General features: G+C 45.9%; 1 protein-coding gene across 2 annotated transcripts in view; it reads left to right on the forward strand.

The window, feature by feature from the left end:
• Positions 1-16,300, forward strand: part of MED13 (mediator complex subunit 13) — a 131,416-nt gene that overhangs the window by 76,127 nt on the left and 38,989 nt on the right. For both annotated transcript variants that reach the window (XM_077312791.1, XM_077312790.1), the window contains exons 7-10: positions 350-512; positions 4,168-4,278; positions 6,088-6,771; positions 15,923-16,130. In XM_077312791.1, coding sequence (XP_077168906.1) covers positions 350-512; positions 4,168-4,278; positions 6,088-6,771; positions 15,923-16,130 — 1,166 coding nt within the window. The remainder of the gene's footprint in view (positions 1-349; positions 513-4,167; positions 4,279-6,087; positions 6,772-15,922; positions 16,131-16,300) is intronic.

Raw genomic sequence — 16,300 nt, forward strand, 5'->3', positions numbered from 1 at the left:
CCTTAAATAATAGATTCTCTCCATTGCTTTGTGTGTCAGGAAAGTGTAAGGTCCAATTCAGGGTTTCTTGAAATTGCCCGGATGCTTTTCCGCAGATATGGATTTTTTAAAAATGCTTTTTGATCAATCCCACATCATCGTAAGGAATCTTGTTAAATTACAAGGTTTTCAGTTACGTTTATGCAAGCAATGGGCCAATCTTCCAGACTGTTTCTGGTTTCATGCCCATTCTAAGTGCGCATCTCAGTTTCCTTGGCCGAGAAAATGTTTCCCTTGGGGTTTGCTTTTCTAAAGGGGATGAATAAAATCAGGATCCGCTGAACTAATCCCCACCTCCTTTACTCTCTAGTTGACGCTCGTTCGGCCCAAAAGTGGGTGAAGCTTTCTTCTGTTTCTGATGTATTCAGCTCTGACAGCATGAGTCACCATGGGGGCAAAATCCCACGGAAGCTGGCCAATCACGTGGTCGAGAGAGTTTGGCAAGAATGCTACATGAACAGAACACAGAACAAGTATGAATTTTGGGGCTTTTTTTGAGGGGCAGGGGAGGTGTTATAAAAACTGATCCTAAAGCAGTAAGTGATTCAAGTTAAAGGTTATAGATTTATCAATAGGTGTGGTGGTGGTGCATTAGATGACAGAAAACCTCCATGGCTTCCCATTCTCTTGGCACTCTTTCCAAGCCAGACATCCCCTCTCTGATTAACCCCTGCAGTCCATCTATATCTGTCTCTTAACCCAGGGGTAGTCAACCTGTGGTCCCCCAGATGTCCATGGACTATAATTCCCATGAGCCCCTGCCAGCAAACTCTGCCAGGGGCTCATGGGAATTGTAGTCCATGGACATCTGGAGGACCACAGGTTGACTACCCCTGTCTTAACCCACCTCTGTAATCTCCTGGCTGCCATGGTTTTTCTGCAAACAAATCAAGAGAGACCTTTCCTTCTCCAAACTGTGCCCCTTCCCAAAGTACGTATTGTCACATTTAGCCTTGGGAATCTATAGTCCCATGGTGACCACCTCCCCAACACAGTCATTTGTTGATCAACTCACTTCAGGATTTTGGGCCTTCGTGTTGAGATGCTCCCACTACATGCCTGGGATGGTGAGAGTGTCTCTGTTGGGGGATCATAGCAGAGGCTGAGGTGTCAATCAGGAAGTCCCTGGTCTTGATCCTTTCTTGAGCCATGAACTTGCTAGTGGGCCTTGGACAGGGTTGCCAACAAAAATTCCCTGTGAATCTTCCATATGTCCACTCCCCAACGTGGCCCTGCTGGTAGACTTCCTGATGATCCCTGGGTTTTGGCCACTGTGTGACACAGGGTGTTGGACTGGATAGGTCGTTGGCTTGATCCAGCATGGCTTCTCTTATGTTCTTATGCTTGTAACTGAAATATTACAGGAAAACATATACTATTCCTTGTCTGATTCTGTGGGTGACCAGTATCCCTGGAATTTGTCCTCCCCCACTTACTGGGTTTATCCTGGATTTAGACAAGCCATGTTGTCTCAGAGCTAGCCTTCCCACACGGTTAACCTTGTGGAGATGATAATACTGAACTGCCTTAAAGAGTTGTTGTAAAGTGCTTTAAAGCACTGTATAAATTAAATATTGTTGTCTATAGAGACCGAGTAAGCTGTCTGTTCTTGCCTTGCCCTGCCATTTAGACTTTCACCCAGGCAGGCGCCGTGTCTATACAGAAGGCACTGGTGTGTTCCTTGATCTGCTCCTCCCTTGTGCCTCTATCCTGGAAAAACAAAAAAAAATCCTGGGAACCAGCAAGACATTTCTAGGGCTCCCAGTGTGTGGGATTTCTGCATCTAGCCTTTTCTGTCTGCTCCGATTGCATCTCTGCCCAGCCCTTCTTCTAAATTCTTTTTTCCCCCCCTCCAGATTAATTACTTTTCCCTGACACCTTTAGGAGCAGTCTGCGATACAAGTAATTAATGAGTTCAAAATCACGTCAGTTCTCTGGCTTCTTGAACTTGTTTGGACTTGAGACGATACTCCTTTGCTGCTGAATCTTCCTTTGCTGCTGGATTATTTTGCTGGGATTTGCCTGCATAGCGAAAACGGGAGAAGCGGCAAGCAGGGACAGAGGGAAAGACAGGGAAAGCGACTGGACTGCAGAAGTTCACTCGACGTCTCTGTGGTTGGGTAGAGGAAAGTTTGTGAGATCGGTGGTGGCAGAATCTGAAGAAGGGTTTTAATGTGTTGCGGAGGGCCTTCCTCTTCTTTCTGGTTCTCTTTGCAACTGGAGCAGCAACAGCTTAGGTCCTAGGTATATGAAGACCTTTGGGTTCATGTTGGTATCCTCTAGTGAGGTATCCGGTGGTGAGCCGGTTGCCTGGCTTGCTCTGACGCAGGCCTATCTGGACCTGCTGCCTTGTTTCCAACCTTGGTACAAACAAAGATCCTGCTTTTTAAAGGGCAGTGTTCTAAATAACAGAACTGAAATACATCATCTTCAATTCATCAGAGTTTTATCACAAACATCCAAACACAAGTGATACAGTATATAACCTTTATATATTCTAAACATATCTTATTCTTCCATAGAGACCTGTGCCTAGAACTTGCTCAGTACACAGTGCTCTTCCCAATGTACGCTGAGAAAATTCAGGGTGCAGGTCTCTACAGGGGAATAAAAAGGGTTATTTAGAATATATAAATGTTATATACTGTTTCACTTGTGTTTGGACGTTTGTGATAAAACTGATAAACAAGAGTATGCATTTTTAAGTTTCATTATTTAGACTGTTGCCCTTTAAATGGCAAGCTCTTTGTACCAATTTTGGCTTTCTTTGTTGTTTCTCTATTGTTTTGTTTTGCTTTCCCCCCACTTTGGCAGTGTGTATGTTGATGAGGGTTCAGGGTTTTCAGTGTCATGTAGTTTAATTCATGAGTTCAGGGTTTTCAGTGTCATTTAGTTTAACTCGGTATCTAAATGTGCTTGTAGCCCTGTTGTTACAGTTATGACACCACTTATGTCCAAATGATACACTTCCTTTTGTTTACTACCAAATTTGTATTTTCTGTTTCCAGTTGTCCCCCACACCACCCTCAAATGGCAAAAGCTAACATAGTTGAAGAAAAGAGCAAGAGTTCAGAAGCACCTTGAGGACCAACAATATTTGTGGCAGGGTGTGAGCATTCACGAGTCACTGCTCATGAAAGCTCATACCCTGCCACAAATGTTAGTCTTTAAGGTTAGGGTGCTACTAGAGAGCCAGCGTGGTGTAGTGGTTAGGAGTGCAGACTTCTAATCTGGCAAGCTGGGTTTGATTTCCCAGTTCTCCACATTCAGCCAGCCGGGTGACCTTGGGCTCGCCACGGCACTGAGAAATCTGTTCTGACTGAGCAGTGATATCAGGGCTCTCTCAGCCTCACCCACCTCATAGGCTGTCTGTGGTGGGGAGAGGAAAGGGAAGGCAATTGTAAGCTGCTCTGAGATTTCTTTGGGTAGAGAAAAGTGGCATCTTCTTCTTCAGTAATATCAGGGCTCTCTCAGTCACACCTCCCTCACAGGGTGTCTGTTGTGGGGAGAGGAAAGGGAAGGCGAATGTAAGCCACTTTGAGACTCCTTCGGGTAGAGAAAAGCAGTATATATAAAAAACAACTCTTCTTCTTTTATACTGCTACCAGGCAGACTAACACAGTTACCCTTCTTGCTCTAAGATAGATGTGCAAAAGTAGCATAAAATGCAATAGTTTGAGATGCAGTCTCTCATGCTTCATTCTTGAGTGGTTGTTTGCTGTTGTGCTTGTGGAAAGTTAGGGCGTTTATCCTTTTAATAAATACACCAAATAGTACAGTTTTATAAGTATAATACCTAAGCTGTTAACGATGCATGTTGCATTATAAAAGTAGTAAAATAAGTTGAGGTTTCACAAGAAATTAAGTATTGCAAATATTACACCCCCATCCTCCTGATGGAAATTCTTCATCACTCCCCCTTCCTTCTGTGCCTGAAATGAACAAAAATACGTCTGTGGTTTAACCTCAGGTGTCTTTCTTTCTTTTGCTGCTTTTGTCTCAGAATTTAGGTCTTAATCTCCAGAGGGCCAAATCCTGGCTGATGGTGCTCGATAAATAACAATGATGTAATATATTTACCTTTGGGAGTGTGCTTAACACTAATTTTCTCCCTTTCACAACATCTAGGAGGAAGTATTCTGCGACATCAAACGGCATGTGTGAAGAGGAGATGGCCGACAAAATAGCGTGTTGGGAGTTTGTGGAAACCACTCAGAGGACGAGTTGCATCTGCTCAAGGTATGTTGGTGTAGTGGGGGAGAAAAGGAATCTTCGGGGTGACTCTTAGGACTTTGATAACGGCAAAGCAACAGCAGCCTGTGGTTGGTGTCGTAAAGTTAGATGCAAGGCTTTGGCTCAGTGGGTAGAACCTCTGGTTAGCATGCAGAAGGTCCCAGGTTCAATCCCCGATATCTCCAGTTAAAAGATCTTGCAGTAGGTGATGTGAATGGCATCTAACTGAGACTTGGAGAGCCACTGCCAGTTTGAGGAGATAATACCGACCTTACATAAATAAATTTTATTTTTATGTACTGCCCATCTTTAGTCGACTCAGGGCGGTGAACATAATAACAATAGAATGCATAAATGTAATCAATATAAAGTTTTAAAATTATATTAAGACTGCCTCCTTTACAGTTTTAAATCTTCTGGAGGGGTGAATTGATGTTAAGTCGATGAAGGCCAGGTGGGTTCTCAGGCAGGGGGGCCAGCATGATATTTCCTGGCTTCAACCACAGGCCTAGCAGAACAAGGGTCTGAATCAGTCTAAGGCAGCTTCATGTGTTTATAGAATCATTAGAACTTTACTGTCAATGTTTCACTGGCAATCACATGACTGAAGTTGTAAAACAGAGGCTTCTGCTGTAGCTACATAATCACAATTGGGGCATTTATCGGAATATCTTCCTTCTGCCTTTCTCGTCTTAAGAGGCTTGAAGGAGTCTGTATAAATTGAGAATAACTAACACCTTTGGGTAAAAGCAGCAGTCAGACTGTAAAAAATCAAAAACAGTGAACCAAAGAGAGAACTGAAAACAGACTTAGTCCTTGAAACCTTAAGCTACATTAGAGGTCTTTGTTTCCTCCAAATGTTTTCTAAACAATTCCTTGCAAAGCTTCCGGAAAATTAACCAGTCAGAGCGTTTCTAGTGTTTTTGGCTAAGCGGTGATGTGTGGCTGGGGCCACCACTGAAAGGGCCAGAAAATAGATGCTGGCATCTCTCATTATGTCTTGCGGAGGATATAGTTAGGAGGAACAGCTGTGAGTAATGGAATTGCTGTAGGGGTAGTCAAACTGCGGCCCTCCAGATGTCCATGGACTACAATTCCCAGGAGCCCCTACCAGCATTCGCGAATGCTGGCAGGGGCTCGTGGGAATTGTAGTCCATGGACATCTGGAGGGCCGCAGTTTGACTACCCCTGTTCTAAAGGGAGGGGTGGTTTGTTAGAACTGAATACTCAAGTCACCGTTTAAGGTTTGGCCACAAATCTGGATGTGAAACCGTAACGGGAAATGGATTTGAAAACATAGACTGTATTAGCTGTGGTTAAACTACTGATAAAGCAGTTTGTCTAGCTTTACTGGTACCAAGGAAGCCAGCCTCTCCATAAACCTTCTCTGGAAACAAGCCTTAGCTTGGCAGTAGCAAGCCATGACTTTGCTGATGGATTTACAGTGCCATTCTAAGAAAGGTTACTCCAATCCAAGAACATTGATTTCAGTAGGCTCAGGATTGCACTGTTAATATCTTTACCAGGATTAAGGGACTATCACACTTAGAACTAACCATAGTTAAACGTTATATCTTTAGCGAGCCTGTGTCACATGATTGGGCTTGGTCACTTAAAGCAGGGGTAGTCAACCTGTGGTCCTCCAGATGTTCATGGACTACAACTCCCATGAGCAAACGCTGGCAGGGGCTCATGGGAGTTGTAGTCCGTGAACATCTGGAGGACCACAGGTTGACTATCCGTGACTTAAAGAGCAAGTCATCCATGACCCAGTGATGTGCTCAAGCGTACTCTTCTCTTCCTGTCGTACTGCAGGCACAAAAATCTCAAACCACGAAACGCAGTCCAACAGGGTCCAGCCCCTCCTGTGGGCCAGCAGCAGCAAGCGGCTCCAAAGCACAAGGCTAACGAGAAGCAAGAGAAAGGAGATAAGCCCCAGAAGCGTCCTTTGACTCCATTTCACCATCGCGTGTCCATCGGTGATGATGTTGCCATGGAGGCGGACTCAGCCAATCAGAGGCTGGTGATCGCCACGTCAGACAACCAAGTGAGGTTTTCAAATCTCAGAACTAGTGATATAGCAAAGACTCCTCAGATGCACGGCACCGAAATGGCCAACTCTCCCCAGCCGCCGCCTCTCAGTCCTCACCCCTGCGACGTCGCCGATGAAGGGGCAACCAAAACGCCTTCCACTCCCCAGAGCCATCATTTCTACCAGATGCCAACCCCAGACCCTTTGGTTGCTTCAAAAACCATGGAAGACAGGATAGATGGTTTGTCGCAGTCTTTCCCAGCACAGTTCCCAGAGGTCATAGAGCCCACGATGTATGTCGGTACAGCAGTGAACTCGGAAGAGGAGGAAGCGGACTCTACGTGGAAGTATTACAAGGTTCCAAAGAAAAAAGACGTGGATTTCCTGCCGCCACAGCTTCCGAGTGAAAAATTTAGGGAAGATCCTATGGGATTTGCAGGGCAGGACAACTTCCCTTCAGCTACAGAGTAAGTCTACCGGAACCACTTCTAAGGCGGGGGTTCACATCCTATTTTGCTGTAAATGGAACAGAACAGTTTTTGTCTTATGAAGATTAGGAAGTGGAGGAGCCCAGCCTCAGACATTATGCCTCTAGTTTGCTTTTTTGCGCATGTGCGTAGTTTGATGGAGTGGTCACTTGTTCCCGAGAAAGTGGACATGACATTCAAGCTCAGATTGCAGTATGGAAGCAAGCAGGATCAGAAATAGGGATGGGCACGAGCAGAACCACAAAGCAAAATTCTTAATGAATTTTCCTGTCTGTGGTTCAGGAACAGAAGTTCGTGATGGGGCCACCATCACCAACTTCCATGTAGAAAAGTGTCTCTGAGTCTCTTTAAACCTTTTCTTTCTGTTCTCTATGAAAGCTGTAAAAGCAGCTTAGCAGTTCGGAGATGTTCCCTCCTGCTCAGCTGTTTCAGGCTGTCTAGTGCAGTCCCTTTAACCTTTAAGGACATGAGGCAGTGTGAAGCAGTCTCTCCACTGGTCAGCTGTTTAGTCCAAGGGTTAAATGGCTTGGAATTTTAGCAGTATTTTACACAACATTTTAATGAACTGGGCCGCCCTCATTTTTTTGTGACTATAATGTGTTCAAAATATTTATGTTTTGTTTTCTTAGCTAAGTTTAATTCTCAGACAGGCCTCCAGTTTTCCCTGATGAAAACCAAGTAATTAATATGAGTAAAAATCAAAAGACTAGCAGTAAAACAAAAATCAAATAAGTAGCAGAAGTTAAACATATTTTTGAAAAACGAATAGCAGAAAGATTACTACTATTACCAATATGTGAGTTGGGACAGCGGGATCGGGGAGGGGTGTTGGTGGGAAATTGGACACTAAGCTGCCTTGCAAAAATTTTAAAAAGAGCTGCTTTTACCTGGTGCTGAAAATAGAGTAAGGGTGACACCAGGTGAAGGATTGTGGGGAGGGCGTTCCGAAGTTTTGTCCCAAGGGGTAACTGAATCCTTTTCCATCTGCCTTTGTTAGTTAAGAGGTATGATTCTCACTTGGGGGTGTACAAGCTCTTGAGTTTAAATTTCAGAGAAACAGAATGGCTATATTGCTAGAACTTTGATGTGGTAGACCTCTGAATTTTAGGACAGATGCTTTGCGTGTATCAGGTTCCATTTTATTTGAAGTTCCATTCCCTATATATCCAGTGTAAAGAAATTAGGTTCATAGATGCTGGGAATAAAATCAACCGGAGGCCCTGGAGACAGACTGCCAGCCATCGTACACATTTAAGGACCCAGGCAAATTCGGGAGATAAAGTATGTTTATTTTTCCAATTTTCCAAGGAAAAAATTGGAAATTCGGGGAGCACTGGAAAAAATAAAACTGAAGCATTTTTTTGTCTTAATTATTTAGGTAATGAAATCTTTTTTTAAAATAATTTTTTTACTCACTCAAGATACGTAGTATATAGTACTTTATATAAGACACTTTACAACTTGGGTTATTTCCTATGTATACAGTACACAGAATGAACATATTTTCAGATGTGTGTAATCTCTAAACATAGCTACTTTCATCCAGGTAATATCCTATCATGTCTATGATAATCTGTTGTGGAGTTTGATGTTCTTGGTGTTCAAAGTTTAATTTGCTATTTGAACCCGTTAGTAGTATAGCAACTGAGGAAAGTTTGTCTAAAACTTTGTGTTCTGTTTTCAGTTTTTCCTGTCTCCCTGATGGCATAATTCTATGTGCCAAGCCATTCTTTGTGCTACAGTTTGCAGGTCTCTTTAGTATTCAGTTATATTTACTGTTTTGTTTTTTAGCAAGCGAATGGATCTTATACTTTTAAATTTCACAAATGTCAGTGCAGTTTATTATGTTCTAAATTATAAGTGATGTATTTATGTAAAGCCAAAATATGTTCAGGTTTGATAAGACATTATTGCATATATTTCCTTTTCCCTCTAGATTTCAATTTGTCCATTGAAATGAACTCCTTATTTAGTTACTTAGAGTTTGTTCCTTGCTTCAGGCTGCCAATTGCTGCTACAATTGTACGGCTGCCATTTTTCAGGTGGGGCCTGGAAATCCCCCAGAATTACAGTTTATCTCCAGGCTACAGAGATAAATTCCCCAGGAGAAAATGGCGGCCTTTGTGTTTGGCCTCCATGGTATTATATCCCCTTGAGGTCCCTTATCTCCTTAAACCCCACCCACCATAGGCTCCACCCCCAAATCTCAAGGGATTTCCAAATCCAGGGGGGGCAACCATAGCCCATTAAAATATGAAGGCTTATGTCTGGGGTAGTCAAACTGCGGCCCTCCAGATGTCCATGGACTACAATTCCCAGGAGCCCCTGCCAGCGAATGCTGGCAGGGGCTCCTGGGAATTGTAGTCCATGGACATCTGGAGGGCTGCAGTTTGACTACCCCTGGCTTATGTTGTGAGGAGTCATTAAGTGGAATAGTGTGAAGTTCTTGAAAAGGAGATTTAGCATTTTATTCTTTGTCCCAATGTGGAAGGATGATTTAAAACATGTTACAAACTATTCCTTTCAGAATGCTGCTTACACTAGTGACTTAAAACCACAGAAGAGTTTGGATTACTTTGGTTGGATTTCCCGATACCCTGTGAATGAGGTTTTGGATTCTTCTTTAAATACATTTAGAGTAAAAAGTTCTGGGGTAGCTAAATTATTGTTGCAACACTTTAGATATCTCACTTTAGATGAAATCCCTTGTCGGGGTTTTCCCCAGCTTCTACACTTGTTTAAAAACCATGTGGTATGTGGGAAGCTGTGGAATGAAAGAGCAATTCTTTAGATTCCCCCCCCCTTGCAATGTAGCAGCAATTAAGCATGGTTATTTTATAGAAGCTGTGTTGATTATCTCTCTTGCCCTGTGAAAATTGAATAACGTTCTCTTTCTATAGGAAGTTTTCCACAAAACATTTAGATTTACATTGTGCCCACTCTGAGTGGTCAGGGCAGCTAACAAAGCTTTAAATTTTGTAACTTGACCTTTTAGTGGCTTTGCAGTTGGAATAGCTCACATAAATAGACCTGGGGAAGAGGGGAATATGGAATGTTATTGTTTATTTATCGCTTCATGTAGAGCGGTCAAGGCAGCTTACAGGCCTGGTTGTGATACTTAAAAAATAAACATTTAGATGGGACAGGGTTGAGCAAGACCTGGGGAGAAATTGGGAGGGGGGGGGTTAACTCTGAGCTGATCCTGCAACAGATGTTTGCCATCTTTGTTGGCCCCTCTTTCTTCTCATATGGCCATAATATGTCCCCATGGAAATGGAAGCATTAGACCAGGGGTAATCAAACTGCGGCCCTCCAGAAGTCCATGGACTACAATTCCCAGAAGCCCCTGCCAGCATTCGCTGGCTGGGGCTTCTGGGAATTGTAGTCCATGGACATCTGGAGGGCCGCAGTTTGATTACCCCTGCATTAGACCTTCTCTAGTCCCTTTCCTCCTTCTTGTGTTGGTTAGGTTTGTTTCACTGGTCTGCATCTGTCGAAAGTACTCTTAAATGGCTTAAAATACTGTAGAAAACCTAAAAATTTAAAGGTCTCATTGGAAGAGGAGCTGTCTCCAATAGTCATGGTCAGGAACTAGCAGAGGGCAGAGTTTCGTCTAAGTCTATTTTTTTTTGGGGGGGGGGTGATTTTGGTCATAGAGAATCCCCCTCCAAGTTCCTGTTTGTTCTGTTTATTAATATAAGGCTTTGATGTGGCACTCAAAGTGAACCCCCCCTTCCCCCAAGAACCAGTGTTCCTTGAGGGGGCAGCCCATGACAACAGACTGAAAGAAAGATGTTTAATTTTTTGTTGCCTTTATTCTCCCCTGGGGAGAATAAAAAACCTGCTGGAATGTGGTGTATGGGATAAATAAGGTGAAAAAAAATCCCTTTTTCCTAATGAGTATTTATGTACTGGGCACTTCAGTCTCTGTGTATTTCCCATTTTATCATTTATATATATCCGCTGTACACTAAAAACAAAAAAATGTGTGTGATTCTTGGCATCTCCTGAATTAGGTTCCACTTGCTGAAAATCCTTATAAAAGTATAGGAGAGAGCAGGCTTTCTCAACAAAGGCATATTTCTGGCTGGGGTCATATCTTTTGTCAGCGTTTCAATTGTTCTTAGTATTATGACAGACTTTGTAGGGCTGCCTGTGATCCTACCCCCCTCCCCAAACTAACAGTAAATTTAGATGCCAATAACTTCTGCTGAATCCCCACAGAACTCCCTGGAATATACTGACATGAAGACCTCGCATTGTGTAGGTCAGTGGTCCCCAACCTGCGGGCCGCGGCCCGGTGCCGGGCCGTAAAGGCCATGGCACCGGGCCGCGGCTCCCTCGCCCCGCCCCGCCCCCGCAGTAAAAAACTTCCCAGGCCGCAAGCTTGCGGCCCGGGAAGCTTCTTACTGCGGGAGGCGGGGAGAGGGAATCAGGGCCGGGCCGCGCCTGTGCGGGCCACGCCCGCTCGGCCCGATCCGCGGGCGCGGCCGGCGGGCGCGGCTCGGGTGCGGCCCGATCCGCGGGCGCGGCGTGGGCGCGGCCCGCGGGCGCGGCGCGGGCGCGGCCCGATCCGCGGGCGTGGCCCGCACGGGCGCGGTCCGCGGGGGCGTGGCACGATGCCCTGCCGGTCCCCAGCCTCGGAAAGGTTGGGGACCACTGGTGTAGGTCTCAAGCATTCTGAGGCTGTGGCAGAGACCAACAGGGATACGGCTGTAACTGACAGGGCTTGAAAATAGAGATGGGTAAAGGGGCACAAGCTTTGGTTGCCTTTCGGGGGCACTTAGGTGAAAAACAAAGGGGTTACAATCCAAGAGGCATAGTCAGCAATAGCCAACAAATCAACATGTTCCAGAATTTCAGCAGGATAGTCTTTCATAGACTAGAGCCCATGAATTGACAGGCCACCGTGTTGAGAAATAAAAATGGATATATTGGTATAAATTTCGAGCTTCTTAGCGTTGAAAGCCAAATACAGTTACCAGTTAAACCAAAATACCTACTTTAAAGTTACAATAAATTTAATACTCAAATTCTTTTTTAAAACTCTATGACCATTTATGCACTGGGAACTTCATTGCCCCAGCTCCTGTGCAGGAGCAAAAATCAGGGGCAGATGAGGAGCACCGGGCCAAATGCTCCCCCATGTGGGTGCAGGAAGAGGTGGGGAAACCTGCCACGACTAAAACTCCGGCCTGCAGCCCGGCATGAAACCTCCAGTGCATAAACGGTCTATGAAAGTTTCCTCCTTTATTCTCAAGACTGCAAATCATCAGTTCTTTTAACCCCCCTTTACATGAAAAAAGTGAATAAGGGGGTTCCAGTTAGCAATAAATATAGTTATTGTTTTTTCTCATCAAAGAAGGGGTGTTCAGCCATCTCTGAAAATTCCAGTGTCTTCAGCAGCCAGTTCCTCTTCTGTGGATATTATCGATGCTTTCTAGTTCTGAGCATATAGTAGTCTTGCTACTGATATCATGATAACAAAGTCCCGTATGTAATATCTAGCTGCCTGTCCATCAGCCCTAACAGAGAGGCTTCTGGTCCCCCCTGCAAATTAGTCTTTAAAATTTGCTGCATTTTTGAAAGAATTTGTATCCAAACCTCCCCCCCCCCCGCCCCCCAGTTCCTTTGGATACAGAGAACTGTCTTATGCAGGGAATGTGGTGAACTAGGGGTGAAGGCAGCCCCCTGGTTGCCACCCTTAGACCCTCCCGTTCCCCTTATCCAGTGGTTGCTGCCACCAGTAAACCCTCTTTTTTAGTGGTGAGGAGTCTTACTAACTCCTCACCACTTACTAACTTACTAACTCCGGGGATAATGGTATTCATTTATTTTTCCTTTGGCCTAGTAGCCCAGCCGGCTTGTAACCGTCAACTGACTCCTGGAAATGATACTTCTTGGTTTAGCCGCTAAACAAAATAACAGAAGCACTAGGTAAATAAGCCGACAACAGTTGATTTATTAAACTACAAAAAGGGACATCCACAATAAAAAAAGGAAGTGGTAACATGAATGGGCAGAGTAACAATTGTAACTTTTGCCTTAGAGAAAGGAGATAAGCGGCCTGTTCTACCTTGAACCTGGCTCCTGTACCCTTTTCTTTCCCCTTTTCTCGTCAATCCAGGAGGATTTAACTGTTTCTCCCCTCAATCCAAGGCGGAGCTCACCTTCCCCGCAGAGCAATTGCATATTTGCATCGACAATAAGGATTTATAAGCCTGCTGCATCTCCTCATTCTCACTTCCTGCGTTTGAGGTTGCTTATGTTTCTAAGAGCAGTTGTCCATGGCCTAGTTCTCACAGACGTGGTAAACGGCTCTCTTGGTTGTTTTGCCTTCTAGGCAACAGGTGGAGGCTCAATGTGAAGAGCGTTCCACTGGAGACCCTCCGTGTAGAAAACGGGCATGTCAGCGAGAAGCTTAGGTTAGATAACGCCCTTATGCTCATCACCTTTGCACATAGAAATCCGATCCAGCCCAGCATTTCTCGGATGCTTGAACAAGAGGCCTGAGTCAGGATCGCAGCCTCAACTGTCAAGAGATCTGGAATGCGTCTCCCAGATTTAAAGACACCACTGGTGTACCGCAGGGATTCTAGCTTTTAAAAAGATCCATAAAGCCACAGAAGGTTGAAACCAGCCTCTCCTCGGTTTTAGAACGCAGACAACCAGGACTTTGTCAACCCAAGGACTTTGTAAACTGTTGATCACTGGTGGTTTGTTATGGGTAAGAATTGCCTTTAGGCCTAGGAGGTTTACATAAAATAGTTGAGAGACCACAGATGACTAACGCAAGTGAAGCGTGGGCAGGTGGGCAGGCTAGTGAATACACAAGACTGGATGGCGGTAACTTTTTCATGTATTTACTTCTTTTCCATCTCGCCTTTCTCCCCAGTTTGCAAGAGTGTTGTCAAACAGCTGTTGGAGGGATGGCCTCCTTTCCGACGCAAATCTCATGCTGTCATGTTGGAAAGCACCTTTGCAGCAGAGAGGTCTTTCAAAAGCAGTTTGTGAATATGTCATTGTTGTGGGGGGGTCTGTGGTTTAGAGCAGGGGTAGTCAACCTGTAGTCCTCCAGATGTTCATGGACTACAGTTCCCATGAGCCCCTGCCAGCGTTTGCTCGTGGGAATTGTAGCTCGTGGGAATTGTAGTCCATGAACATCTGGAGGACCACTGTTTGACTACCCCTGGTTTAGAGTATGTGTTTAAATCCTACAAAGTAGGACCTGGTCTTTGTACCTGCCTAAGTTGGCACTTCAGCTCTTGCTTTTTCTGAGCCGTCTTTCATGTGCAGCCGCTTTGGAGATTAGAACTCCATTTTATTTATTTATTGAAATATTTAGACCCCACCTTTCCCGTAGCTTAAGTGCTGTTTCTGTTGAACACTTTATCAGCTTGGTGAAGGTAGGCACAAAAAATTGGAACAGTGTCTTCAAAAGTCTTGGTTATGTGGTGTAGGAAAGAGAGACCAGCACCAGCCTTAGCTAGAATAGCTAGATCTGTAAATAAGGGTCACTTCTTTAACTGATAGGTTACAAACTTCCAGTATGAGAAGTGGAACAAGAAACGCTTTGTTGCTTACTATTCTTGTGGGACTCTAGTGGGAATAGATGGCAGGAATATGAGAGGTCCATTGTCATGGCTGAGGCTGTGACCAGGAAGACCTGGGTTCAAGTTCTAGCTCAACCAAGGTCATCTTGGTGACCTTGTACCCGGTTGCCCATTCTCAATCTTCTCTGTGCAGAACTGCCATGAGGATAAAATGGAATCTGTCTCTACCACCAAACTTTTATCCATCCTGCTTCCTCCAGGAAGCCCATGGAAGTATATGGAGTTTCCCTGTCTTCCATTTTGTCATAGCAATCGTGCTGTGACATAGGTGAGGCTGAGAGAGAGAGAGAGAGAGAGAGAGAGAGAGAGAGAGAGAGAGAGAAACTGCCCCCCTCCAAAATTAAGGTAATTTCATGGTTGAGTGTGGATTTAAGCCCAAGACTCCTAAGCAATATGCCTAATATAACTTCTATAGCTTATTGGGTCATAGGATATAGCTCACTGGCTAACCCCCCCCTCGTCTTTCATATATAGACTAGTAAAAAAGCCCATTGTATCCAGAAGACAATGGGCGCTAGCAGGCAGGGACCAGAGCGAGGGGCAGGCGAGGGACAGAGCAAGGGACAGGCTACCTGAAAGAGGAGGCGGGTGGCGGCTCCTCGGCGTCTCCTGGTTTTTGGTGGGGAGTCCCAGGCGTGGTGCGCTGGGCAGCGGCGGGTCCTGTGCGTTTATTTGATCTTCTGCGGCTGGGGGGGGTGGGTTCTTTCCGCTGCTTCCAGGAGGCCACGGCTGCGGATCAGGCCGCGCCCGGCCGCGCCCGCGGGGCCGCGCCCGGCCGCGCCCGCGGGGCCGCGCCCGCGGGGCCGCGCCCGCGGGGCCGCGCCCGGCCGCACCCACGGATCGGGCCGCACCCGCGAGCCGCGCCCACGGATCGGGCTGCGTGGGCGCGGCCCGGCCGTGGTTCCCTCTCGGCGGCTGGAGTCTCAGCGGCTGGAGTCTTGCCGGGGGCTCCCTCAGGGGCCGGCCTGACGCGTCAGGCCGGGAGCAACTGCGAGCCGCGCTGCGCGCGGCTCGCAGTTACTGAGGCTGGGAATCAGAGGGACCAATCGGCAGGCGCTTCGCGCCTGCCGATTGGTCCCTCTGATTGTCTGTCATGAGGAAGGGTCCAATCCGGACCCTTCCTCATCCCGGACACATCCCGCCCCAGAACCCCTTACTATTTTATTTAGTCCGTGGCGCCCGCGGCGCCACGGGCGATGTACAGATGTGAGGTCATCGGGCGCCCCTGGAATTATCCCCCGGCACACTGTATGTTAGGATCTGTGGTACAAGGGGGAGGGGGGAGTTTCTCGTCGCCAGCGTATGGGTTAGATAGATTTCATTATTGTTTTAGTACGATTCTATTGTGGGTTGTTTATTGTCACCCACCGCGAGCCATGTCAATGGGAGTGGCAGGGTATAAATGTGATTATAAATAAAAATAAATAAATAAACTTAAGATGTTTTTCTGTTCTTGCTCTTACTCAGAGGCCCTCGAGTGAGCTGTTCCTAACCAGGTCCTTTTCTTTTCCTCGCAGATTAATGGTGCAATGTAGGAAGCCCCTCAAGGTCTCTGAAGAACTGGTGCAGCAGTATCAGAGCAAGAATCAGTATCTAGCAGCAATGGCAGCCGACCAGGAGCCGGAAATGGATCCGTACGCATTTGTCGACGGCGACGAAGAGTTCCCCTTTCCTGACAAGAAAGACCGGCAAAACAGTGAGCGAGAAGTTGGGAAGAAACATAAGGTGAGTGAACGAGGAAGCGTGTAAAGAAGGGGTAGTCAAACTGCGGCCCTCCAGACGTCCATGGACTTCAATTCCCATGAGCCCCTGCCAGCGAACGCTGGCAGGGGCTCATGGGAATTGTAGTCCATGGACGTCTGGAGGGCCGCAGTTTGACTACCCATGATGTAAAG

This window comes from Paroedura picta, chromosome 15 (genome assembly GCF_049243985.1).
Source record: "Paroedura picta isolate Pp20150507F chromosome 15, Ppicta_v3.0, whole genome shotgun sequence".
Classification (NCBI taxonomy): Eukaryota; Metazoa; Chordata; class Lepidosauria; order Squamata; family Gekkonidae; genus Paroedura; species Paroedura picta.